Genomic DNA, 27691 nt, shown 5'->3' on the forward strand with positions numbered 1-27691 from the left:
TTCAGTCTGATCGAGCCGAAAACTTTCTGCTGGCTCTGTAACACTTCCCCATGTAAAGCCACCCATCAGATCAGCTTTTATTTTGCCTAAATATGCTGGGATTGCACATGGAAGGTACTGCTTGGCCGAGTGGCAGCAGGATTGTGCAAGAAACGCTTTTATCTGATTCTAAAATGAAGAGTTGAGGCCGTGGAGGCTGAATTTTCCCATTAGATGGCAGCAGCTGCAGCAATTCCTCCCCACTGCAATATTGCTGCTGCAGGGAAGGACCAGGGAGCTCCAACAGGGCCTAAAGTGGGAGCTGAAATAAAAGGATTCCCAGAACAGCAGGCAAAAAGAAATGTCTATCTTATTCCCCTATCTTATTCCCCTAGAGAAATCATCTCTAGAAAAAAAGGATGGAGTTTGTGCCCAAAGCATGAGTTACCACACTCCAAACCTCCTCGCCAAACTTGGAAATGAATTTTTCATTGCCAGGCTGGGAGAAACACGGGGCAGGGAATAAACCACACTGGAAAAAATTGGGCAGCATGTTGCACTTGAAAGCATCTTTCACCTTTAATAATTCACATTCCAGCAAACATTCCCACTCTGGGATCAAAGGCACCGCTCCTTTGCAAGCCATTAAACGCCTGCACAAGTGTTTGGAGGAGGATCAAGGCCTGGGATATTAATAGCAAGAGGGAAATGCATATTTGTTTGGACCACAGGATGTTTTTTTTTCAAATCAGGTGGTTTCCTTTTAAGCTGTTTGAAATTCCTCAAGGCACTCCACAAGAATTAGAGGAGCTGCCTCAGCCAAACCAAGATTGGGAAGATCTCGGATCCCAGCCCAAAGTCAGCAGGGATTTACCATCATCCTGCTTGGATGAATGCACCTTGGAAGCAGAGAACCCACACGAGCTTCTGACAAGTTGGAACAAATCTTCAACCACAGCTTTCAGTGCCCCAGCTGTGGGATTTGGATTTTGCCCAGGAGCGTTTCCCAGAATTTCACCCATTTCCCTGGAATGGCAGTAAAATTGAGATGAGGAGACAATCCCACTCCCCTGGGCTGGGATTGACAGGGCAGGAAATCCAAACCTGAGGAGAGGAAGTCCTTTTTCTTGCAATGTTTAATTCATCTGCAGAACTCAGCACTGCAGGAAGTTGTTGAGGCTGAGAACTTAAACAAGGCTGAAATTTAAACAAGGTTGCTCTAAAGGGTCCTGGTCTGGTGGAACAGGGGGAGTGGAATGAGATGATCTTTAAGGTTCTTCCAACCCAAACCATTCCAGGATTCTATGAAAATGCATCAGAGAGATACCAAAAACACCCATCACACCCACAATCAAAAGCTGACTGAAAATATGTTTAATTGCAGTTAAATACTGAAGCTCATATCTGAGAGTGGGGCTCCTGCATTCTCCGAAGCTTTTCATACCAGGGGTGCCTCCAGGGAGGCCTTTCCCACAATTTTGGGGGCTTTCCCACATTTTTTAGGGGGTGTTAACTGTGTGCTCAGTGCTTGTCACTTGACCTGTGGGAATGGGCACCCATGTCCCCCATGGGGCTGGGGATAAGTGGGGTTCAGGGGGCACTGTGAGGGTCTCCCAGGAGGTGCTGGAGGGGACTGTGGGGTGATACTGAGGACTAATGGGGTGCTGGGAGATGAAGGGAGGTGTTAGGGATGCTATGGGATGTGGCTGTGAAAGATTTTGGGGGTTCTGGAGGGTGTTGGGTGTGCTGTGGGCTCAGGAAGATGCTGAGGGTTCCTGTGGAGGCTGTGTGGGATGTCTCAAGGTGCTGGTGGAGGCTCAGGTGTTCCTTAGGGGGGTCTGTGAGTAATGGGGGATCAGGCAGGTGCTGGAGTGTGGTCTCAAGGTGTTTATGGGCTCAGGTAGGTCCTGGTGGGGTATCTCTGAGTAATGACAAGGTCAGGCAGTTGTTGGGGGTGGTCTCAATGTATTTATGGGCTCAGATGGGTGCTGGGAGGGTCTTAGGGGTCCTGAGGAGCTCTGATGACCCAGGGGAGTCTCAGGCTGGTCTGGGGTGGGAATAATCACGGACTGAGATGGGTGCTGGAAAAGGGGTCTCCATATTCTGTGCTGAAACGTGAGCAGGGAGTCTCCGGGGGACATTGGGGGTGCCAGTGGGGAGGGATGTGGGTGCTGGGGGCTGTTCAGAGGTACTGGGGTGGTTGGGGGTCCTGAGGGATGTTGGGTGGCCCTGGGGCTGACCAGGGTGTTGGGGGTTTCTGGGGGTTTTTGGGGGTCCCGGACAGTGTTGGGGGTCCTGAGGGACGTTTGGGACCGCAGAGGGACAGGTGTTGGTGGGGTCCTGGGGAATGTTGAGGCTTTGGGCTGAGCAGTGTGTTGGGAGTTCTGGGCAGTGCCGGGAGCCCAGGCTGGGCCATCCCGGCTATTGAGTGCCCCGGGTGGTGAGGGGGGTCCCGGGGAGTGTTTGTGTTCCTCCGACTGGGCTCCCTGGGCCATGTGGCCGACCCGGGCAGTGTTGGTTCCCCGGGCAGTGTGGCAATCCCCGGGCACTGTTGGTTCCCTGGGTAATGTGGCGGTCCCCAGGCAATGTGGGGGTTGCCCGGGCAGTGTCGGTTCCCCGGGCAGTGTTCCCTTGGCGATGTGGCGGTCCCGAGGTGGTGTTGGTTCCCCGGCCAATGTGGCGGTCCCCGGGCAGTGCTGGGTCCTTGGGCGATGTGGCGGTTCCGGGGCAGCGTTGGTTCCCCAGGAAATGTAGGGGTTCCCTGGGCAGTGTGGCGTCCCCAGGCAGTGCTGGGGTTCCCCGGGCGGTGTTCTCTGGGTGATGTGGCCGTCCCGGGGCGGTGTCGGTTCCCTGAGCAGTGTTGGTTCCCCAGGCAATGTGAGGCTTTCCCGGGCAGTGTCGGTTCCCCGGGCAGTGTCGGTTCCCCGGGCAATGTGGCGGTCCCTGGGCAGTGTCGGGTCCCCGGGCAGTGCTGGTTCCCCGGGCAGTGTTGGATTCCCGGGCAGTGTTAGCTCCCCAGGCAGTGTTGGATTCCCGGGCGCTGTTGGATCTCCGGGCAGTGTGGCGGTCCCCGGGCAGCGTGCAGGCCCCGGGCCCTGCCGGAAACCGGAAGCGGGGCTGTAGCCGTGCCCGCCCCGCCGCGGGAGGAGCCGGGGCCGGAGCTGGAGCCGGGGCCGGAGCGGGGCGGGCGGGGCCGCAGCCGGAGCGGGAGGAGCCGCCGGGCGGGACGCGAGCGGGGTGAGGCCGCGGGCGCGGGCGGGGGTCGCGGGGGGCCCGGATTGCGGCCTCTGACCGTGGGCTGGGCCGGGGGGATCCCCGGCTTGTGGAGGCCGGAGCCGGGGTGGGGGGTGTCCTGCTTAGTTTATTGATTTATTTTTAAGAATATCCCCTGGCTGGGGCTCCTCTGCCTCAGGGGAGCACGGGCGAGGCCGTGGGGCTGTGGCCGGGTCAGGGTCCCTCCGGAGGGGTTTCATAGCAAGGCTGGGACCTGATCCCCTGGCAGGGCGAGAGAGGCGGCACCAAGCAGATGGGAATATATTTTTATATCTATATCTATATATATGTACATCACTGTAGGTTCACCCGCAAGGCGAGCGAGCTTCCCCTTTTAAAGACTCCTCCAGCTCCGTTTCTGTCTAAATATTTACCTTGTAAAGCCTTGGACTAACCACGCTGGGGTCTGTGGGCAGAGCTGGGTGCTGGGGTGCAAACCCTGCCAGCCAAGTGCCATCACTGTTTCTGTTCATGGAGAGAGCTGCTGATTCCTCCCGGGGTGCTGGAGTTCATAAAAAACCAGAATAACATATGGGTTCCTCGTTCAAAGGCCTCTCTCTAAGGGGTTTGCAAGGGATGAGCCCTGCTCAGTGTGTGCGGTGGCAAAGAGGGTACAGTAGCCTGTTGTTATTATTTTGGAGGGATAGGAAGGGAAATAATGGGTTGTTATTTGTTTTTTAAGGCCTCATTTGTTCTCCCAGCAATGTGGAAGCATAATGCCTTATTTCCTAGCTGGAGGATTGAGTTACTCTTGATTTTGTCAAGGAGGAGGATTGGGTTTTCAGTCTCTGTGATTTACAGGGGTTGTCTACAAAGGTGTTTGCTCAGAGCGGAATGTAAATGGAGAGGGGTGGGAACTGGGATATATCTCAGTGTTGTATTTTAGCAGGATTTTTGTGTTGTTTGGAAAAGGGGAAACCACAGTGTTTGACAGCATTTCTGTGGGGATGTTTGTTATAAGTGGTTCCAGGCAGATCCTGCAAGCAGGAGAAGCTTGTTGAATCTGCTGGAATTCTGCACGGGACAGCTCCAGGGGGGAAAGCTTTGGCACTTGGGAGCCAGAGGACACCAGATAATCTTTCAGACCACTTAGCACAGCACTTACAGTGTCCAGGCGACTGGAGTAACCAGAAAAGCTGGAGGGGGGAAAAAAAAGGCCTTTAATATCCTGCAGATGTGCTGGCTCCTGCTTGTTCCACGAATCAGAGTATTGCATGAATGAAAGAGTTAGCAAAGCAATGGCTTGTTTTTATTGTCACGTGCATGGCAGGTGCTTTACAGATGAGAAAAAGAAGTCCTTGTCTTGGAGAGGTTAATATGAGATATTATTGACCCAACCTGCTTTGCTTGCCCATGGGGCTGCTCAGGTGGCAAGATCTGGGACAAATATTTGCATGGAATGCAGGGAATGCTGGTAGAAGAAGGCCAGAAGCTAATTAACCTGGTAATGCAGTGCAGTATGTTCTCAGAGTTGGGTTTTAATTTGGCATTTTTACCTTTTTGGTGTTTCTGTGGCTGTGGCTAGAAATTTGACACTGATGTTAATATAACATCTGACATTAACTGCTGGAGTTGAATGCTTAGGCAGCTGCTGACCAAACAAATCAGGGTTATTTTTCTGCCAGATAATTTTCCTGATCTGATGCTCCATGTGACCACATAAACAAGTGTACAATGACAGAACAGGGGGGATCTTGTGGGAAGAAGAGCAATCACTAAAGCTGTGAAACTGGGGGGTTTTGAAAATACATCCCAGAGTTGCACTAAAAAGATCTTAACATCACCCTTGCTTGAGTTGTGACTTGTAGGTGGTTTAGGGGCAGAGCTGTCAGCCAGTTCTTTAAAGGCAAATCAGAGTTCAGATCTGAGCTTCATCATGTCTCCAGTTCTGTCCATACATAGAGTTGTGGCTGATTTGTGCCATGGGAGCAGCCAGAACAAATTGCAGCTGAGCAAATCTGAGTTTAGGTGGTTTGTTACTTAGGGCTGGTCAGTGGGTGCTCAGGTGAGCAGAGCCCTGCCAATAGTTACAGTTCTCACAGTGCAGGGACAGAATTTGGGGAGCAAAGAGGTGGATTGGTGAAGTGGATTCATGAGCTGGTTCCTGGGGCCAGGAAACTGTAGAGCAAAATGGGGACAGGGGCGTGATTTCAGTTTTCAGCTGTGATTATCCATGGTGCTTCTTGTGTTTTTATGTGATGATCCTCAGGCTGTGCTCTCAGGGCAGAGCATTGCTCAACTCTCTCCCAGCTGGCCCAGTTTGATCAGGTTAGTGTTACCCACATCAGAAACGAGAGGCAAAGCAAAGCTCTGCAGATTCTGCCTTTCCCCCAGGCAGTGGCAGTGTTTTTTCCCAGGCAATGGGAAAATTTTTTACAGTGTGATTCTCACATTGGCAGCTTGTACCTTGTCCAGCAATTTTTCTTTACATCTTTTCTTGAGCCCATGAGCTGCTGTCAGAGAGGCCTTTGTGGCAGAGTAGAAGTGGTAGAGGAATATACTTTTTTTTGCAACTTAATGTTGATCTCTCATGGGTGTGTTCTTATATAAGTGCGAAATAATTTGCTGTCAAATGCCATTTTGTCACCCAGCACAATGCAGTTCTTGCTGGGATATTTAGTTCTGTGGCATCTCTGACCTGCAGGCAAACTTGGAGAGGAAGGTGGGGGCTTTGTTGCCTGCAGGGCAGCTGCTCTCACGTTGCTGTTACTCAAGAATCGGTTGGTTTTGACATTATGTTGCGAAAATTTAAACAAATTGTGAACTGCCGAACTTTGTCCGACACATTCTGCTTGTTTCTCTGTCCTGTCCCACTGCTGACGGGGGATTTAATGAAAACAAATCTGGGTTGAAATAAGCGACTGCAATCGTAGCACGGGAGGGCTTAGCAGGGCTGCTGTGTGTGATGATCAGCTTTGTATTGTTGGCTTTTGTACTCGGTGAGCAATTGCTTTATGGGACGGATTCATTTGGAGTAAATGAATAAATGGAGTTTCATGGATTTCTGGGAAGCTTTGTTCATTTACATAAGCTGCGAATCTCGGCCGGTTCTGCTCTTGTCAGGAAATTTCACGGCTTCTTTGAGTCGGTGGGAGATCCTGAAGCAGCAGAGACTATTAGGAGTGCAGCTCAGTGTTGTGCTGTTGGCTGGGAGCAGGTTTGCTCCAGAGGATCCTTCCTTCATTCCTGGGATGGCTGTGATGTTGAGTTCTGTGGCTGCAGTTGATTTCTGTTAACACACCCCATCTCTCCTCAGGGATTTTTCCTCGGAGGCCATGGAGCTTTCAGCCAACGAGCTCAGCATCTATGACAAGCTCTCAGAGACCATTGATCTGGTGAGGCAGACTGGCCACCAGTGTGGCATGTCAGAAAAAGCCATTGAGAAGTTCATCAAGCAACTCTTGGAGAGAAATGAACCCCAGAGGGGCCCTCCACGGTACCCTCTCTTAGTGGCTCTCTACAAGGTAAGATGACTTTTGTGCATGAACACAGCATTTGAGGGTCAGGATTCTCCTTTGCACCTGAGCTTTTCATTTCCCATTGCATTTTCTTGATGAATTTTCCAAGATCTTTATTTAAAAAGCTGTGAAGTGTAGCTTCCTTCCTTCATGCCATGAGCTGCTTTGAGAACAGCTGTCCAAGATTTGGAATTGCTCATCTGTGCTGTAAATTTATGTTGTCCACATCTTCCTCTCCCATAAATTATTAAATAATGAGATTTGGATTGATTTTTCAGACTAAGATTCCTAGTGTTGGCATCCTGAATGGAAATGTGAGGAAGGAAAGAGATTCTTGAAGTTCAGGGTTGAGTGAACATGAAGTGAACATGGCTCTTTTTCTGACCCTGCCACAAGCTTCTACATGCCTTTATTCTCCTTCTGGTCTATGAAATAAAGCTATTATCATCATGCTTGATGGTAGAAAAATGTTTTAAAAGCCTTAAGTAAAAGATTCTGTAAAAACTTTTGCAAAGTGAGTGAAAGGGCGCTATTGTTAGGTAGGTTTGAGACCATTCAATCCCAGACTGGTTTGGGTAGGAAGAAATCTTGAGGATCATCCTGTTCCAAGTCCTTTCCATGGGCAGGACACTTTCCACTAGACCAGATGTTTGCTTCAAGTCTAAAAATCTTCCCACTGACATAATATTCAGTAATACTTTGGTGTCATCTCTACAAATCCATTGCAATGGATTTTATTTGGAAAAAAATTCAAGCTCTCTTCCTCGTGTCCTATAAAAAGCTGTAAAATGAGGCAGGAGAACAGGAAACTGCAAATTTGAACTTTCAGCTTCTGTTCTTGTTTTTGCTGTTGATTCAGTTTGACTTTGGCCAGGGGGAGAAATGCGTCATGTCATCTCTTCAAGGCTTATTTGGGATTCTGCTATGGAGGAGGGAGCTGGTGCCAACTCTGCCAAAGTATTTCGAGGCTTGATGGATGTTTGCAAAAGCCACAGGGTTTTCCTTGTGTAAGAGGCATGGCAGGAATGCAAGCTTTTATTTGATTAGGTAGGGAGGAAAAGGAACTATCTGTAGATAATCCTGATTGATCTCTTGCTGGATTATTTGCAGTGCTAAAATACAGGAACAAAGCTGTTTTGTGTGGCTTGGGTTTGAAGGCTGCTTAATTTCATCTGTGGACAGCCCTAATAATAAAACTGGCTGACAACTCTGTGTACATAAATAGCATTGCAGCTGAACAAGGAGACACAGCAAAAATAAAGAGTGTTCATGCTGTGGTGCACAGCCACAGCCCTTTGATACCAGCAGAAGGTGTGTCCTGGTGTGAGGACACCTCAGCTCCTTGCAGTGTGATTTACTCTGTGCCTGTTTTCCCTTGCAGGGACTGCTCACCCTGGGCTTGGTGTTGCTGACTGTTTATTTGGTGATCCAGCCCTACAACCCTCTGCCACCTGAAGCACCACTCTCCAGAGCCCAGGCCTGGGGCTCCCTCGTTGGGCACATCCGGCTGCTGTCCCTGCCCATTGCCAAGAAGTACATGTTGGAGAGTAAGGAAATGTTTTCCCTGCTATAACATAAGCCTAGCAAGAAATACCAACTTAAATACCAGCCACGAGAGTCACTTGAATGTCTCCAGGGTGCCACAAATGTGTTGCTGGCTTGGCATCATGGTTTTCTCTTTTCCTACCACTGAACTTAAAAATAGCAGCCTGAGTTCTAGCTTCACTGGGACTGAAGCATATTTTATCTCTAACTTGATAATTTTGTTCTTGCACATTCTCTTTTCCTTGCTTTTAATGCCTCGGGTCTTTCTTCCACCAGAGTTCCCTTTTCTCTAGAAATCTTTGCACTTTTGAGAACCAGAACTGAGATAGCTCTGCTAGGGAAATGTCACCTTTTCTTGTTTTTTTCTGAGTGAGGCAAAACCAGTGTCTCAACCAAATCTTGATATCTGTGAGCAAAGTGTAAAAACCTCAACTTTTGGCCTGGTTTAAGGAAAAGGAGTTTGTGCCAAGTGGCATATTGTGAAAGGCCTGGGGGATTGAGTGCTGTCATGTTTACGTGACATTAAGGGCAATGTGTGTGTGTGGGAGGAAGTCAGATAAGGGTTCCCTGTGAGGTGATCCCATCACAGGAGAGCAACATCCTAGATTTTCCTAGAATGGCACAATGGAAATGGAAAAGTTTGGCTATTTCTCATTCTTGGTTAATCATTTCACTGACTTAGCCTGACAGGTGGGTGCAAGCCTGGGCTCTACCTCTGCTGGAACACAAAGACTGGCAGTGATGATAAAGCTGTGAATTATTTTGAGCAGGGATGTGGCACAATGTTGATGGTCTGGTGGCTCACTGTAAAAACAAACTCCTGTAGCCATGCCCTTGTCATGGTTATATTTAGCTTGGGTACCTCATTGTGTTGGAGTTGTCTGTGTTGGCTCTGACCTTCCTGCCAGAGCTAAAAAGGGCTCCCTGAAATGGCAGCACCATTCTACATTCTCTCCCTCCCTCTTGCTGACATGGGATTTCTGCTGATTCCAATTTGTATGGGTGGGGCAGGGTATCCCCCATTGTTCCTCTTATTCCTTATGGATTATCTCTGGGAATGAAAAACAAAGGTGAGAAGATGGCCCTGATAAGCACATGACATTAAGAGCTTGCTTATCTACTGCATTCCAGCTTTTCCATGGGTGAACACCTCCCTGCTCCTGTATTGAGATGGAATCCAGTGGGAATTTTAATGCTTATTTCATTTTTCACAAAGGCCAGGAGTGACAGGACAAGGGGAAATGACCTAAATATGAAGGCAGGGTGGACATTAGGAAGAAATTCTTCCCTGTGAGGGTGGGGAGGCCCTAGCACAGTTTGCTCAGAGAAGCTGTGGCTGCCCCATCTCTGGAAGCTTTCAAGACCAGGTTGGGCAGGGCTTGGAGCAACCTGGGACAGTGGAAGGTGTCCCTGCCCATGGCATGGGGTGAAGCAAGGTGAATTTTAAGGTCCCTTCCAACCCAAACCATTCTGTGCTTCTGTTGTGTTTGTTCAATCAGATTTTGTCCAGAAAGTTGACAGGTTCTTCCTTCAGCTACCACAGGGTCCCTTCGGATGAGAAGAGCCCAGGGAGGTTCCTTAGCACAGCTAAAGTTTGTAGGACAAGGGCTGCCTGAAACCATGAGGATCTCCTTGTAAAGATAAAGAAGAGCAGGAGCAGTTCTGGCCTACCTTTGGAAAAATCAGCTGCATGATGATGAGATGGGGAAACATCCAGAGGAACAGGGGAAAAGGGAAAGGTGGATGGAGAGGAAGGATGCAGTGTTTTTATTTAAATGACATAAAATCCCTCATGTCTCTGTGAGCCCTGTAAGTCTTCAGAAGTGATGAGCAATAGGGTGGGCAGCAATCCAGTTCTGGGGAAAGAGGAGAGGGGAGAGGCAGTTCCTGCTCTCTTTTTCACAGAATTGGGTTGTGGTGGAAACCACAGCATGTCCCAATTAACAGATGGACTTGGGGTTGGCTGGAGTGACTTTGATCCTGGACAAGACCCTGGCTATTGAAATGGGAGAGTGCAGCACCCAGGCTGAACCTTGGCTGGGTTCCTGTGGGAATCCCTCATGTCCTGGCTTCCCAGCAGGCAGCTGCAGCCACCAGCACTGTCCCAGTGACACTGGTGTCACCATCACAGCTTGCTGCCCGCAGGACACTGGTGAAGCCATCCAGCAGGGGCTGAGTGCTCTCCCTGCTTTTTGTTTGTTGTATTATTTTGCCTCTAATTTTGGCCTTGTGGTCTGCTGAAGGGAAGGGGTAAAGCTGCATTTTGTGTCTTCTTTGTTGATGAGAGTTTTAAGTCCAGGAGGTCTTGCAGGCAGGTCTGGTGTTCTCTATCTGATCACAGAATGCCAGAATAGTTTGGGTTGGAAGGGACCATTGCAGGTCACCCAGTCCAACCCCACTTTCAAGGCAGGGTCACCTGGAACAGGTGGGTTTGGAATGGGTACAGAGGGGGGGACATGACCTCCCCAGCAGCTGTTCCAGTGCTCTGCCACCCTCCATGGAAAGAAGTTGGAATTTCCTATGTTTTACTTTGTGGCTAAAACATGTTGTTGGGCACCATGGAGAAGTCTGGCACATCCTCTTGGCATCCCTTGGAGATATTTATATGCCTTAATGAGATCCCCTCTGAGTCTCCTGTCTCTAGAAGGCAGATGTTTGCACTGTGCCTGAGCAGCAGAGAAAACCACTAATGAAGGGACTCGATGTACAGACTCCTCTTCCTTTCCCAATCTGGGTTCTGGGAAGAAAATTTTGAGGGGGCTGAGGATGGAGCTTGGAGCTTTCTGTGCTTGGGCACCAGTTCAAAGCCAGCTTGGGCTGTTCCTGTTGGAAACCACCTGGTGTCAGCTGGAGGCTGCTGTGGCCCACCAGCAGTGCTGGCACACGTTACCCTGCCATGGACAGGGGTGGTCTGGCTCCTTCCTCTGTGCCTGGGCAGGCAGGGGCAGCCTGGGCTCTGCTGTCCCTCCTGAGCTTTGGGGCAGCTTTCCTGTTGAGGTTCTGTTCCTGTTGAGGAAGCTTTCTGGGGTTGAGGTTGGAGCCTGCTCTGCTGGGAGCTGTGGGCTGAGCAGCCAGGTTTGTGTTGCAGAACAAGGGCAGCTCAGTTGTTGGGTTTCCCCTGAGAGGCAAGAGCTGCAGTCAGAGTGGTGGTGAGGCTTTGGGAGGTGCAGAGGTGCAGGATGTGCTCCCCCCTCCCTCCTGCTGATGGTGACCTGCCCTCCATCCTTGTGCCTTCCACCCAAGAGTGGTGCTGTGGGTGACAAGGGCTGTCAGTGCCTGTGGGTGGACCTTTGAGCAGCCGAGGTGAGGAGCAGCATCCACAAAACTCTCTTGCATTGTTTATAGGATTGAGTCCAAAGTAAATTTCCTTTTTGCCTGTCTCTGTGCTCTCTTTCTTGCTGACTTTTTTCCCCGGATCAATTCCCATATTAAACCTTATGTTCCCACCCTTTGTTCCTTGATAGCTGACTCTTAGACCCTTGGGTCTGTGCCTCTCTTCCAGCTGTTTTCCCAGGGCAAGATCCCTGTGGTTGGGGAAAAGGTCTGTGGAAATGTGCTTTGCATTTGCTCTTCCTGAGCTGGTGTTTATGCAGAGCTTGTGAAAGCCCTGGTGCTGGGTCACATTGGCTGCTCTTCATTTATAACCCCAGAGAGGTTATAAAGGGCAGTGGGCTGTCAGGCCTCTGGGTCTACCTGCTGTAAGGAACATGGTGTATTTTGATGGGTTAACTCACAGCTATCTAATGCTATTCCAGGGAAATGTAAGACCTGTGCATTCTGGATTAATTTCTCACACAGGCTGGGATGGACAATTCCCGCTGTGTTTCAGTTCTCTGGTGCAAAATGGGGGTACAAGTGCTCCTCTCTCCCAGCATTAGGAAGCATTAGGGATACATGAGCTCTCAAAGTCTTCAGTAAAGCCAAATGAAAAGGGGTTTTCTATTCTTTTACAGAAATTTTAAAACCACGCTGGTGGTCACTCTACCTGATTTTTCTGTCCTTCACAACTGTGTCATCCCTATAGCTTTGTTAATATCTAAATATGATTTTTGATGTCAGCTGGTTGGTAACTGTTCCCTGCCAGCCATGCAATGATGTGATGAGCAGGGCATTAAGCTGCTCTCACATTAACTCATGTGTCAGCCTGTGGTAAGTTCAGTCCTTGCAGCTCAAAAACCTCAGCAGAGCAGGTCTGTCAGTGGGGAACAGGCTGTGACCCAGTGTGACAATTTGCACATTGTACTGGTAGCAGGGAGTGTAATGACCTCAAGGAAAATCCAGCTTTGCTTTTAATAATGACACTTGGTCCTGGGCACACTCATCCTGCACAGCCCAGAATCAGCTGGGTCAGTAACTGCTCAGCACACCTAAAATCAGACAAAAGCACACATGAATCTCAGTGTTGGAGAAGAGATCCTGTGCAAGTTATCCCCAGCTTGGAGAAGAAGTGTTAAATACCCCTTTTTGCCTAGACCAGTAGGGCTAAAATCACGTTTAGGGCTTTATGTGTAATTATTGTAGAGAAAGGAGCCCAGCTGGAGGAGCAGTGTTTAGCAACACCTTGTAAATGGCCTGTCAGTGTGTTACTAAAGCCTGCTGGGTGCCAGAGCTGTTTGTGGGGATGGGTCACAGCAGGCTGGGTGACTGGGGGAGGGCAGCAGCTGGTTACTGGGAGAGGGCAGCAGCCTCTGCCTCTTGGCTGGCCCACCTTGGGTTTAGCTGGAGGCTTGCCTTGGCTCTTGGCCAGCCCCTGTCTCTTCCCTGATCTTAACCCTTTGCAGGCAAAACACTTTTCCCTACACTTCTCTCACTCCAGCCTTTGGAGAGTTTTTATCCTTGGCACAGCTTTTTGCAGAAGGGGAGCACCAAGCATGCCTGCCTTGCATGGAGACTTGCTGCTTCTTGAGAGCAGCCTGGGCACCCAGATCTTCATGCAGCCTTTTCCTGAGAGCTGAGCACCCAGATATTCATCCAGCCTTTCCCTGAGAGCTGAGCACCCAGATATTCATCCAGCCTTTCCCTGAGAGCTGAGCACCCAGATATTCATCCAGCCTTTTCCTGAGAGCCGAGCACCCAGATATTCATGCAGCCTTTCCCTGTGAGCTGAGCACCCAGGTGTTCATCCAGCCTTTCCCTGTGAGCTGAGCACCCAGGTGTTCATCCAGCCTTTTCCTGAGAGCTGAGCACCCAGATATTCATCCAGCCTTTCCCTGAGAGCTGAGCACCCAGATACTCATCCAGCCTTTCCCTGTGAGCTGAGCACCCAGATACTCATCCAGCCTTTCCCTGTGAGCTGAGCACCCAGATATTCATCCAGCCTTTTCCTGAGAGCTGAGCACCCAGATATTCATGCAGCCTTTCCCTGTGAGCTGAGCACCCAGGTGTTCATCCAGCCTTTCCCTGTGAGCTGAGCATGTGTTCATCCAGCCTTTCCCTGTGAGCTGAGCACCCAGATATTCATCCAGCCTTTCCCTGAGAGCTGAGCACCCAGATACTCATCCAGCCTTTCCCTGTGAGCTGAGCACCCAGATATTCATCCAGCCTTTTCCTGAGAGCTGAGCACCCAGATATTCATCCCGCCATTCCCCATGAGCTGAGCACCCAGATATTCATGCAGCCTTTTCCTGTGAGCTGAGCACCCAGGTGTTCATCCAGCCTTTTCCTGAGAGCCGAGCACCCAGGTGTTCATCCAGCCTTTCCCCATGGGCTTTGCAGCCCATGCTCTCTCTGTCTGACCCATTCCTGAGCCCAAGCAGCATGGGCCTGCTCAGAGCATGGGCCTGCTCAGAATAAAGGGTTGAGCAATAAGGCTGCATGGGAGGTAAAGCAGGATCTGATTTCTAACTTGTTTCCTCTCCTCTTGCTCTCAAAGGATGTTATTTTTTTTTCTCCTCAGCAAAGTTGAGCTGGTTTTTGCTCTTGTTTTTGTGTGTGTTTTTGTGCACCCGCTTTGGGGGCTGAAGCATTTGGAGGTGGTTGTGGGTCACAGCATGTGCAGGGCTCCCTCCCATCACTGCACAGCTGCCAGTTTATCTGATCTTTTGTGTATGTAAACAACCCTTTTATGATATAACCTGAAAGCAACCAGCAGACATGTGTTGGCTCGTTCAAAGGGGAAAAAAAAAACAGCTGACTTTGCAGGGCAGGGTGGTGCCAAGCCGTTCATACTCTGTTACTTTGGCCTTGGTTCAGCCAGTGAGCTGTTTATTTGGGTTTGCTGGCAGTAAACTAACCCCAAACCATTGTGGTGCTGTGGAACACAAAATACTCTTCCTTTTATTTCTATATTGTGAAGCCTCCAAAATTTCTTGTCTCCTCATTTGCAGAGTGAATCCTTACTTTGGATTTGCTTCCCTGGGATCGGTGTTTGCCATAGGTGGCCTCTTGCAGAGGCATTTAGCAGCCTGGCAGAGCCCTCTGTGCACTTGTGACACAGACATGTCAAACCTTTTACAGGCTGAGGCCACCATCAGGCAGGTGACAGCAGCTGGGAGGGGTTTGTTTCCAGAGCTGTTCCTCTGAGGCAGATTGCTCATGCAGCACAAGCTGTCACTGGGGCAGGTAACCAGAGGTGCAGCTGGACTCTGGATGCTTTCCTGACAGCTTGGCCTCTGCTTTCCATTCTCGAGACTGGTAGGTGCAGATTTCTCCTGGAAATAATGCTCTTTTGCCCCAGTGGACTGTGAATTCCTCTTGGGCTCGGCTCAGCAGACTTGATTTCACAATGTCTGCTTGGATCAAAATCATTTTCATGCTTTGCTCGGGGTTGACTAATGGTCCCTGTGCTGGTGGAGCAGCCGTTCCCCATTAGTGAGATGAACGAGTAGTTCTTCAAGCTGATGACTTCTACTCAGAACAACAATAAAGGGGTTCTTGATGGGGTTTTTTTGTAGTTGTTATTTTGTTCCTAGCTGTTCCTAAAAATGCTGTGAACCAAACTGGGAGGTACTTTCCTCTTGTGGTATAAATCTATTCAGTATACCCAGAGCTACAATAAAAGTTCAATATGAGGGAGGGGTGAGGATCTGGTGCTGAACAGGGACACTCTTTGTAGTATATATTTAAAGCCCCACTGTGATGCAGTCCTTAATCAGGACTTGCAGGCTGTAATTAATAATCCTTGTTTCCTGCCTGACTTACTTAAGAATCTATCAGTTTAGTCTGACTTTGACATGACATTATAAATGATCAAATTAATTTTTAGCCTAGTGAAGGATTTGCAGCAAGATGGAAACATTGCTTGTGCAACAAAGTGCTCCAAATGCCTCTTCCAAGCTGTGCCACCACTGTTCCTGGTAGCTACAGAGCTTGGAATTCCTACTTTTGTAAAGTAAGAATTATGGGATTTACCTGTGTAAATGTTGTGATCATGAATTGATGCCTGAATTGTTCCACTATTCCAAGTTACTCCAAGCCCCATCAAGCCTGGCCTTGAACACTTCCAGAGATGGGGCAGCCACAGCTTTTCTGGGCAGCCTGTGCCAGGGCCTGCCCACCCTCCCAGGGAAGAATTTCTTTCCAATATCCCATCTATCCCTGCCCTCTGGCAGTGGAAGCCATTCCCCCTCATCCTGACCTCGTCCCAAGTCCCTCTCCAGCTCTTTGGGATCTCCTTTAGGCACTTGGAAGGGGATCCAGGGTCTCCCCAGAATCTTTTCCTCTCCAGATGAACAACCCCAGCCTGGCTCCAGAGCAGAGGGGCTCCAGCCCTCAGAGCATTTCTGTGGCTTCCTTGGGACTCACTCCAGCTCCACATCTTCTTGTGTTGGGGTCCCAGAGTGGAGGCAGCTCTGCAGGTGGGGTCTCATCTGAGCAGGGCAGAGAGGCAGAATCCCCTTTTAATGAAACACCCAGGTTTGTACAATGGAACTACAAGAAAGGACAGAGAAATGTCTGGGGAATATTCAGTGCACAGCCATTCTTGGGAGCCCTGAGTTCATCCAATGCTTGTGGAAGTTGTTTGAATATTCCAAGCATTTCATTCTATGTTTGCTTGAATATTCCAAGGACTGGCCCTGGTGAAGTATGTGGTAGGTCTGGGGAATAGTCTCATCCTCAGAAAGAAGGATGTGGGATTGGGAACCAGCCTTTGCAGGTTGTGGAGCTGCTCAGTTCATCAACCAGTCCTCTGGGGAGCTTCCTGTCAGCGACTGTGGGTGATGGCAGCAACAGCCCCTACAGACACAGCACCTGGGGGGCTCTGAACTCCTGGGGGGTCTCCCTGGGGCCAGACTTCCCTGTGCAGACCTGGCAGGTGCTTGCCTGGTGGAGATTGCTACAGCCTTGCAGCCCTGAGTGCTAGGGAGCAAAGCGGCGTGGTGGGGAGCCAGCAAACTGCCTCAGCACCTGCAGTGCTACAAGCAGGAGGTTTCTGTGTTTTGAACACTTTGTTAGGGTCAGGAGCAGCCCTTGGCTCTGTATCCTGCAGGAACAAAAGTTCCTCCTGCTAGAGGCTTCCCTTTGAACCTTCTGCAGTGGCAGATTGATCCTGCACCCTCTGTATGGTCCCTAAAGAGAGCAGGGCTTGCTGAGATCCTGCTCTCACATCCATGTGGGCAAGTTTCCATGAGGTAATTTGCTTTGCTGCAATGGGCAGAAGCAGGGCCAGGTCTTCTCAGGAGCTATGAGTTTACAATCTGATCATCCACACCCAGCATCTCTGGGGCTGTGCACACACACCCCTCTCCAGTGCTGTGGGCAGCCAAAAATTTGGGAGATCCTCTGTGAAAACAGCCAAGAAGGGCGGGGTACTCATTTTAAATTGAGGGTGACTTGAAAATTATTTTTCTGCATAGTGGAAAGTAGAGTCATAAACTCCTTGTAGTATTAATCATAGATGTGTTTTAAGGGAAGATTGTTATCTTTTGGTCTGTGCTGTGTTAGCAGCTGAAAATCCCAGGCCTGGCTCTGCTAGGAGCTCTCCTGACACAGGGGAGAAGGCAGCTCTTGTTCTGGAGAAATAATAACACATAAAAGGAAATATGAGGTGCTTATGGCCGATGGGGAACTGAAGTTCTGTTGAACAAAGGCTGCCCCTCAAAAAGGGGTGAGAAACAGAGAGAAGTTGGCCACACTTGTGTCGTGTAATGGATAGTTGGATGTGTCACTGCTCCAGCTGCTCTCCTGCACTCCAGCTCCTCGGGGATCATTGCCCACGCCCAGCACTTCAGCCTGGTGTGGATGGGAGTGGATGAGACCATGGTGTGAGGGCTGGGCTGGGATGAAAAGAGCATCTTCCATTTGCATCCCTGAGCAGCGTGTGTGAGCACAGACAGCGCCCAGCCTCCACCAGAGCAATCCCCAGGGTGTCTGGGCAGGCAGGGTGATAATGTAAAAGGCATGCAGGGAGGGCAAGGAGACAAAATCAGCATCCTGGGTGAAATCCTGCCCTGGTCCCCAGTGGCAGTTGGCTTCTGTGTGCCCCATCTCTCCTCCTGCCCTCCCTGGGAAGGGCAGGCACTGCCTGTGCTTGTCATGCCAGTCACACACATGCTGGTGCACAGACTAACACCCTCCACAATAAATCTAAAAGATTAATTACTAGGGGAAAAAAAAAAAATCCCACAACCCCACTTGCAGCGTTTGAAATGCATCTCAGCCAGTGCTCTGCTCTGGTTATTCATGGGGAAAAGAAATCACCTCCTGAATCGAGCAATTGAGAATGCAAATATCCCAGCCTGGCTCAAAAGAGGAATCAAGCTCTGTACTGTCAAGCTGATTAGCATCCTGTTCCGTGGGGTACTGCCCTGAGCCCAGAGGGAAAATTTGGGGACAACTGTGCTTAATGCTTGGGGATGAGGTTTCTGAGTTTTGCCCAGAGAGAAATTACAGCCTTGCTACGCCCCATCTGATGACAGAGCATAGAGATGTTTTCGTGTTCTCTTCACAGTGACTGCCCTTTCTCTGGTGAGATCTTTCAGCCTTTTGTTTCCTGTCACTGACCAGCTGTTTTTTGTGAGTTGAGTTTTTTTGTTGCTGTAAAACTGAAGCTTTGCACAGGCAGTGGAACAAAGATTTTCTTTTTTCTCTTGTGAGCAGGGAGGGAAAGTACATTGGAGCAGTTTCTCATGGGACTGGGACTTCTGCTTGCAAGAAGGATTTTACACTTTGTTTTGCCTTTTTCCTCTTTCCCTGAAAGCAGTGTAGATGCCTCTTCCAGAAAGACTAGGAATTATATCCTGATCCTTTTCAGTCCATATCCCAGCAGTAGGGTGGGAAATGCAGCATTTGGGAGTTGGAAATACTCAGGAAGAAAGAAGCAAAATGAATCCCAGTCTGCTCCTTGTTGTTATGTCCAAATGAACATAAATCCTCTGCAGCATTCCTCATGGCCCATTGCAGATGTCAGAGAGGAAAATAAAACAAGAGTGTCCCTCTGAAGTGCTGTTCATCCCTTCTTAGCCCTGTGCAGGAGCATGAGTGTGGCTGGAAGTTGCAGTGGCAGTGACAAGCAGTTTGTGCATGGTCTTTTTTGCCCCAAAAAGCTGCTGTGTATCTTTGTTTTCCAACTTGATTTTTCAGCCAGACTTCACTCTTCTTTCTCCCTTTTCCATCCCCTCCATTTTTCCAAGTTTGCCTGCAGCAATGTCCAGGAGACTTTGGGGCTGGTAGGGTGGGCCTGCTGGTGAGCACAGATCCCTGGATATTTCATGTGAGATGTGTCCCAGGCCTTGGGTTTTTCCTGACCCACCCTGACAGATCAGGCCTGGGATGGGTTTGCTGCCACTGCCCAAGTTAAGCCTCTCCTGTTGGATTAAGGCTGCAGAACCAGGGCTGTCATTGCCATAAAATCTGTGTTTGAAGTGGAATTTCCATTAAGCTCTCCCATTTCTCATAACCTGCTGCTGTATCTCCCAATTAAAAAATTTGTCTTGGGGATGTTACAACTGGATATCAGGGCAAGGTTCCTCCCCCAGAGGGTGCTGGCACTGCCCAGGCTCCCCAGGGAATGGGCACAGCCCCGAGGCTGCCAGAGCTCCAGGAGTGTTTGGACACCACTCTCAGACACAGGGTGGGAGTTTGGGATGTCTCTGTGCAGGACCAGGAGTTGGAATTTGATCTTTGTGTGTTCTGTAAATTAGACCCACACCCTTTCAGAGTGGTGGCTGCCCTGCACATCCTTTCCATAGAAATGCATGGGGTGTTCAGCATTGTCCTGCTCATTCCCTGCTGCAACAATTCCCTTCTCTTAATGTTTCTTTGGTTTTTTGGGAGAGCTGTTAATTGCAGGAGGGAGGTGGGATATAGGCATCAAGTTGGTGTTTTCATGTAAAAATTAAATTTTTGAAGATGTAAACATATGCAGTGTTCATTGTAGGCCAGTTCAGCTGATTGTGGTGTAACAATTTTTGGAATTTAAAATGAATGTGGCTGTGGTCCAGGGGTTGCTTGTGCTGGAACTTTTCTCCCAGTTTCACCTTCAAGTCAATGCATGGGATGAATGAAAACAGCAGCAGCATGTCTTGGTGAAATCTGACATTTCCCAACATCTTCTGCACATCAGAGATTGTCCCATTGCCTGGGACAAATTTCTAAATTAACACAGTGGGAAAGGGCAGGGTGATGATTTCAGGTATGTCCTGGCAGGGTTCATGACACCAGTGCTAGCCATGTGGGAGTTACTCTTTCCACCCTGAATCTATTTTTGGTTTACTGGGTGTTACCTCCTTGATAACACCTTTGGGTTGCTCATGAAACAACTTATGGAGTTGTTTCAGTTTAATTACACTACATATGATGGTTGCCATCCCTCTGTTGCTCATGGAAGGGTAGCTGAGCTGTGTGCCTCATGTACAGAGAAGTGGAATTTCCATGAGCTCTCCCATTGCTCACAACCTTCAGCTCTATCTCCAAAATGTGCTGGAAAGATTCTCTCCAGCTCCCTGCCTGCTGAAGCTGCTTCTTTTTGAGTTACAGCCATCAGAAACTATAAGAAATCTCAGTGTTTCATGTTAGGGATAATGAGTTTGTAATTGAATTTGTCTCCTTTCCATTCCATTTTTGGTCTTACTAAAGAGGTTTCCCTTGTTTCTTCCCCAGAATGCCAGGACTGGTGGGCAGCAGGTTGCAGACAGAACACTTCTGCACTTCCTGCAAACTGCACAGTCTGTTCTGCTGTGAAAAGCCTTCACATAGTGACAGACTTCAGAGAGCTATCAGAAAAGCTCCAGAGGCATCAGCCTTTTCTAATCAAGGTAATGCAGGGATTTGTGAGGCTGGGTGATGAGTCCAAACTCTTGAACAGCACAAGCCCAAAACCCCTGCCCAGGATTTTCACCCATGAACTCAAACTGCTCATTGAGGACAGGTGTCTAAGAAGACATTTCACTCCTGTCAAGATGTGGGAGGAAAGAGCTCCCTGCATTGTTTCTCTGACTAATGATCATTGTATTTGGACACTTAGCAATCCATGTGGCTGTTGCTTTTGGATATTTTCTAGTGGGAGGGAAATGGCAGCAGGGAGCAACCCTGTGGGCACAGCTTTTATCTTTGTCTCATGTTCTTTAAGACAGGGCAGCACCTCTCCTATGAAGAACTGAAGCATTTTCAGTCCCAGGATCCAGAACTGGCAGAGGTTATAATAGAAGAAAATTCAGCTGAATTATGGAGCTGCCCATTTTTCTTTCCCTGGTGAGTCAGACAAAACATGTGATGGATGGACACATCCTTTCTGTAGGGGTGCTCAGGCTCTGCCTGTGTGAACCAGCAGTGCCTGCAAGTTGCAGTTTAACTGGAGGGAAGGTGTACAGGAGTGGGTTAGAGGCTGCTTCTGGCACTGATTTGTTCTGAGGACAAGACTTCTGCACTAAAAATGGAGAGTTGGTGCTTGGTCTCCAGCTATTGCTCCTCTTATATGATAAAATTATCCCAGGAACTGCCTGGTCCCGTTCTTCAGGCTGTAAATCATCTGGGCTGTGACTGATCACCTGAGGCAACTGGTTCACATTTCTATCACCTCTGTCTGCTCAGTGGAAATCCTCCACCACTGGTGCTGACTGAGAAGAGATGCCATGACTTCTGCAAACACTGGGAAGTGATGGAAAGCCAAAGAATCCTGCAGTTTGTGTTTGGTCTTGTGCAGAAAATATGGCCAGCACTTATCCTGCCCCTGTAATCCAAAAGCTCTTTGCCAAAGCCTTTAATGGGAACAAGACATGTGAGCAACTCAGAGCTCTCTGAGGTCTCAGAGCCAGCACTGGTAGAGGGATGGTCAGGGTGCAGAAGAATTAATCATGTTAGTCCCCTAGACAGGGATGTAAAGATAACAAGCCCCACCTGGCCTTTTCCAGTTACATTTCCTGGTCTAGAGAATAGCCTTGGATCCCCCCCTGGCTCACAGTGTGGGTTCAGTTATGGTTGTGTATGATGCCACCTCTCTGCATCTTTTGTAATTAATGGATCTGGTCAATGACTTGGATCATTTTAAGGGAAAATGAGAGGGAAACGAAGTTCAGGCATCCATAAGGACCTGTTTGCTCCCTCTTTACATGGTCCTGGTGCAGGAGCTCAGAGGAGAGTGGGAAGGAGCAGATTTCGAGGCTGAGGTTGAATTTTGCTCCTGCCTCCCAGGGCTAGTCTGTCATGCTGCTTATCAAGCTTGAACGTTTGGCAAGAATTTTATCTGGAAAATAGCTTTTAAATGCAAACATTATCATTGTATGATGATTGTTTAATAAGGGCTGGTTTGTTTAGGAACAAGTCTGTGAATAGATCCAGGATTCTCCAGGAGTTTTTCCCTGCTTCCTCATTGCTGTCCTTCCCCAAGACAGTGTCTCTGGAGAGCTGCTTCCTCATCCGCCACCCAGATTTGGGGAATAAGGTGAGAAATTAATTCCAAAGGCATTCTCCTCCTGGCCATGAGTTGTCTCCCAGCAGCTCTGAGTTTTTATGGGATTTTCAGGGTATTTTTAGCTGATACAGTCCTGGAAAGGAGCTCTTGGGGTTGTCTCAGTTCTGTCCATCCCTGTGTAAAGTGGCATCTCAAGGTGGTTGTGCCTCCTAGCACTTGTGTCCAGTTTGGGGCAGAGATACCTTGTGCCCATCTCCCTTGGCAACTGGAAATGTCACAGAAACAGAGGGACTTCAAAGATCACCTTGTTCCATCCAACACCCCTTGCCTGCTCCATTCATGTGTCTGGCCTTGCTCTATAGTTGGGTGAGGTTTTTCTGTGCACAGTTGGGCAGAATTGTTTTAAAAGTTGCATTTTAGGAGCTGTTGCAGGCAGTGAGTCTCACTCATTCTGAGACACTTCACTGGCCTGATCTCCTGCTTTTTGTTTTCCTGAGTTGTGGGGATGTGCAGGCCCTGCCTTGCCTTGGAGCAGAGGAGAACCCTTGCATGCAGCTGACCTCAGCTAAAATTCTGTGCTCCACTGGTAACTGGTGGAGCAGCAAACGTGTTGTTTGCTGTGTCTCACCTGCCTGCAGGGCAGTGACTGTCCCTGCTTTGGGCAGACAGAGCCAAGGAAAGCTGGCCAGGCTTTTGAAATCCTCTCCTCCTGTCCTAGAGCTACAGCCTGCACAGCCTCTTCGCTGTTGGGAGTGGGCAGCTCACCCTGACTGTTGCACCTCTGGACACGTGCAGAGGACACTGTGAGGTGTTCAAGGTGGAGCTGGAAGCTGGGGATTTGGGTGAGTACCAGAGCTGTGGCTTGCAGGGACTGGGAGTGGAATCAGGAGACTGCTTCCAGCTGGGTCATTTCTGTCTGACACCTGGGATGGTGGTTTGTGCCATTGTCACCTCCAGAGTGGTGTGTGCCTGCTTGTCACAGCACGGGGAGCGATCCTCTTGGACTGGGAGTTTGTGGCCTAGAACTCCAACACTGGAGATGCTCCAAGCTGAGCAGTGTGGGTGCACAATGGGTACTAAAAACCCAGTGCCCACTGAGGGAATTATCTTTCCAAAGAGCTCCAGCATGACCACATCCCTTTGTGGGAAATGGGAGCACTCATTAAGGATGGGTTCATCTAACAGGGCCTCTCCATTGCCTCTTCCCAAGGTTATGCCAGCACAGATCACTGGACAATGAGCTTCATGGCTAGAGGGACAGAGCCAGCTGTGATTTGTGATGGAGCTGCCAGCTAAGGATGCTGGGGTGGGAAAACAGAGCTGTTCCCAGGACAACAAGGCTTTCAGCTTTGAAGCCAAGGCAACGACTTGAGAGGAGCGAGCCGGGGCTACTGGGGCAGGCAGCTTTGCCACCCTGCATGTTTACAGTGTTTTAAAAGGACTATTTTCCTGACCCTTGAGGTAATCCTTTGCCTTTCCTCAAATGTATTTTGGGAGAAGCTCAAGCTATTTATGACCCTCCCTGTCCCCTCAGGTAAGCCCTGGGTTTGCAGCAAAGGGTTTTTTTTTCCAGGAGCAGCAGATGGATTTCTCAGGATGAGATTCACCTTATGTTCTCTGTGGATTATGGCACTTCTGAAACTTCCTGGGGGGTTTGGGAGTGGATGGGGTGTGTGACATTTCTGTGTACATTCCTCCTGAGGAGGAAGCTTTGAGCCTGTGTAGTCAGGCCAGTTCTATAAAGGGAATGAATTGGTGATGTGTCCCAGCTCTCCCTCACGTCCGCAGCTGTGTGAGCCCTGCAGAGCTGACCTTGGCTCCTGCTCCCAGGCTGGGGAGAGCCTTGAGCCTGAGGGCAGAAACTCTCACCCACTGCATCCTTCTTGTACCAAAAGAATCCCTTCAGGCCTCTCTGTGTTGTGATCGCCTTTCTGCAGCTCTCTGACAGCAGGTTGTGAGTGAGTCAAATGGTAATTGTGCTTTTCTTCACCTCCACTTCCTTTCCTGCAAAAACACCGACACACATCTTAGAGGTGCTGGCAGTGCAGGAGTTCTGGATGGAGCTGGGGCTGGGAGAGAGCAGCTCTGTCCAGCTTTCACCTCAGACACCAAGGGCTGCACAGCCATTCTCAGCTGCTCCTTGTTTTGGAGGCACTGCCTGCGTTCCCAGCCCATGGCACCTCTGGGAGCACCTGAAACCTCCCTCTTCCCTGGCATATTTTTGCATTGACTCCTTCCAGACCTGGAACTCTGTCTTCAGAATGAACGTTGGTTTTTCCTGGGTCCTTTCCAAGCTGCCTTTGCGTGTTTCCTGCTGCTGGAGCAGCGCTGTCTCCAGTGCCCTGAGAGAGGCTCGGGTTCGGGGTTCGCAGACTGCGGATGCTCCGGTCCCTTCCAAGTCTGATCCTTTGGGTCTGATCCCACTGCTGAAGATCATTTACAGATGTGTCAGGCTGAACTCATAGGCCAGGGCTGGAGTTCAGGACATACTCTCTCACACTTGTTAATATGGAGTTGGGAGGGGTTTTGGTTGACAGCGAGTTAACTCTGTTCTCAGGAGCAAGAGCCTTTTTCTCTGTAAATATTTTAGGTACATGTAAAATGACAGATTGGGAAAATGTCTGTCCAGCCTTTGTTTTTGAGGAGAATGGGAGCAAACATTGTGCTAATCTGATTAGGAGTTGACAAAAGCTGCCAAGTGGGATGACCACTTCTGGCTCCTGTACAAGAATAAGGCAGAGGATAGTTCCTGCTCCAAAGAATTGAGTCTGAGGCCTTGACACTACAAACATTTCTATGCATAACCCTTGTTTTTCTCCTGTCAAAACAATGAGAACAAGCCCAGCACCTGTGTGAGTCTGTGCATGGCCCTTGGTGCTGGACACACACCAGATCTAGTAGAACCAAAAGGGGAGAGTCTGGCTCTCTCAGGATAGAAAAGGACTAATATAATTTGTTACCAAGTATTAAAGGGAATTGGACTAATAGAACTTCCATTAGTGTTCTCACTGCTTGGAGTGTATTTCACACTCATGACACTACATTCAATCTTGTACATGCCAAGACACACACACACACCACCCCTCTCCCTCCTCTTAAAACCTGGGTCTTAGTTAATGGAAATTTGGGAGTTCAGTGATGGCAAAATTAGGGCCTCATTAGTGACTGTTGCTATTTACACTTTGGCAGCTTCTCAAATCAAATTCAAAGGCTGACCAGGTTACTGCACCTCTTACTGCTTTTGTATCTGACCCATTTTTGTAAAGCATTTGCTCAAAGATGCTGCTGGAGCCATTCTTGCTGAGATTGTGGCGGTTTGGTGACACTGTCACTGCTAAGTGTCCTTGACTGTAACTTGTAAAAGAGCTGCGGAGATAATTCCCAAGTGTCTGTGAAATGCCTGGATTTTGAGAGTCACACTTAAGCCATTGTGGCTGTCTGGCTCTTTCAGGAAGAAGCAGAGAAAATGGATCTATTTACAGTTGTTGTTTGGACTAGGGGGAGGAAGGGGCAGGTTTGTGCCTGTTTAGCAGAAATGTTCTCACGTCGTGCTTCTCCCTTCCTCGAAGAGTTGCAGCCTTCCTCGAAGAGTTGCAGCTGGTTGGACAGGAGCTGCTGAGTCTGGCCTGTTTGCAGAGCAGCCTTCCAAGTGCACTTTATGGGCTCTGCATAAGTTTCCAGCTCTGTCTCAGATACATTGCATATGTCCCAGCCCCGCTCCCTTCGGGGCTTACATCATTTGTTTTTAAGCTCTCCGGTATATTTTCTCTTCCTCTTCCAAAGGCTGTAAGGAATTAGCTGCTAAACTATAACAGGAGGGCAGTTCTCCTGCTGATAGAGTCAATTTTGGCCAAAGTGCAGAGCCCCAGTCTGCAGCACAGCTTCCAGAGCAGCTCCTGTCTCCAGCTGCCAGAGGAGTGGTGCTCACACCTTCCACATCCCAGGGCAGGCGAGGAGCCACGGTGGGAAACCCAGAGGTGAGGCCACAAGGGCAGAATGGGATGGCCAAAGGGAGGTTTTGATACCTGGTTGTCTTCCACATCCAGAGCTGCAGCTTCCCAGCATCCCTGGAAAGGCTGCAGGACTTCCCTGGAGAGGCTGGTGGTCCTAGTGGCTGCCGAGGTGGAACAGGGCCGTTCCTGCAGCTATTGAGGTTTCACAGCCATGATCACTTGATTCACAGAGAGGGTGTCCCACCGTGGTCTCCCTCAGCTCCCCTTTTGCACTCTCTGTGCTGGTTTGGACAATCTCCCACTCCCACTCTGCCCAGCTCACACAAGTTCCCAGTTAATACATTTTAAAATCCCTTTGTGTGCTTCAGAGCTCATTGCCTGTGAGCTGGGAGGGGGATTCCTCCTCACCCCACATCCCAAAGGCTGCAAAGCTGCTCTGAAATCACACCAGAATCGGTACTACCCACGAGCCCAGCGGGCAGAGGTGAGGAGGGGGCACCTCTGCCCTTGCCAGGCTGGAAGGATGGGCTGTCCCCATCAGCTGGGCAGGAGGATCGTGGTTTAAAGCTGCTCCCCAAAGCAGGGGTCACTGACCAGTGCTGTCAGTCAGTCCCGAACTCAGGGTAACTGAAAGGAGGAGAAAGGATTATTATGATTTACTGCAGTACCAGGAAACCAGTGGCCCCATGGGAGCCAACCTGGCAGTTTCTATTGATTCTTTTTTTTTGCTTTCTTTGTTCCTTTTCATTTTTTTTCCCTGCCCACTGTTATTGCACACATTGATTCCCCTGAGGGGTCTCTTTGCAAGGCCCTGGAGAGCTTTGAGTCAGATTCCCCATGAGTCTCCAGACTGCAGCTTCTCCCACCAGGCCTGTTTTTGGAATATTCTGGAGGAGAAGCTGCTTTGTCTGGGCTGGATCAAAGCACCTCCCTTCCCTCATGGCCTCCTGGGCTCCAGCAGCAGCAGGAGGAGGTGGGGAGCAGGAGAGCATCTCATGGTAGAGATGTGAGCTCTGTAATCCCCAGTGTCTCAGAAAAGGGGATCCTTCTGCCTTGAAAGCCTCTTGTTCCCTCCCTCCAGGAGGGAAATTTCCACACCCCAAACCCAGGTCCTCATTCAGCCCCACGGCCCCCAAGAGAATTATTGAACATTTCCTGGGGTGAGGCCATTTTGGTGGGTGCACAAAGAGTTTTTGCTTCCTGCAAACCAAACTTTCTCCTCTTGGTAAATTTTATAGGTAGAACTCCAAATCCTCCTCTTCAGGAACCTCCTCCTTGTAAAGGGCAGATTTAGTGTCCTGCTGAGTTAGACAAGGGAGATGCTGGACTTCCCTTTGCTTTGGAGATTGAAACAAATGACAGGTGATTTATTTTTAGCATTATCTCCTTGTCTTGGGGAGGGGAGCCACATTCTAAAGGCTCAGAGGTGCTGGGAAGTAAAGCTATATATGCATAAAGACTGTTTCAATGCTGAACACTAAACTTAGTGATGGATTAAAAAAAAAAAAGAATGTGAATATGCACTTAATGCAGAATTTTATGGATGGTCCTAATTTAATATATTGCAAACTTTGTAAATACTTGGGAAGAGCCTGTAAAGTATGTAAATAAATGAGATTTGTATGTAAGAAGAATAAAAAAGTTTTTAATTTTTGCAATTAAATACAAGTGTTAATGACCCTTTTCCTGATTTT

At 49.2% G+C, this 27691-nt stretch overlaps 1 protein-coding gene across 2 annotated transcripts; it reads left to right on the forward strand.

Annotated features, from left to right (window-relative positions):
* Positions 1-3114: 3114 nt before the first annotated feature.
* CUNH6orf89 (chromosome unknown C6orf89 homolog) lies at positions 3115-27680 on the forward strand. Of its 2 annotated transcripts, none has more exons than XM_071449957.1 (8): positions 3115-3216; positions 6509-6716; positions 8092-8257; positions 20295-20449; positions 20764-20885; positions 21948-22074; positions 22763-22886; positions 23255-27680. In XM_071449957.1, exons 2-8 carry the CDS (start codon positions 6528-6530, stop codon positions 23338-23340), a joined length of 969 nt encoding a protein of 322 aa, XP_071306058.1. In that variant the 5' UTR covers positions 3115-3216; positions 6509-6527; the 3' UTR covers positions 23341-27680. The 2 variants fall into 2 exon arrangements, with proteins under 2 accessions (XP_071306058.1, XP_071306057.1); XM_071449956.1 differs by lacking the exon at positions 3115-3216 and adding an exon at positions 3351-5520.
* The last annotated feature ends 11 nt before the right edge of the window (positions 27681-27691 follow it).

The sequence above is a fragment of the Agelaius tricolor genome, unplaced genomic scaffold (genome assembly GCF_023055355.1).
Source record: "Agelaius tricolor isolate 1412-34295 unplaced genomic scaffold, bAgeTri1.0.p SCAF_30, whole genome shotgun sequence".
Classification (NCBI taxonomy): domain Eukaryota; kingdom Metazoa; phylum Chordata; class Aves; order Passeriformes; family Icteridae; genus Agelaius; species Agelaius tricolor.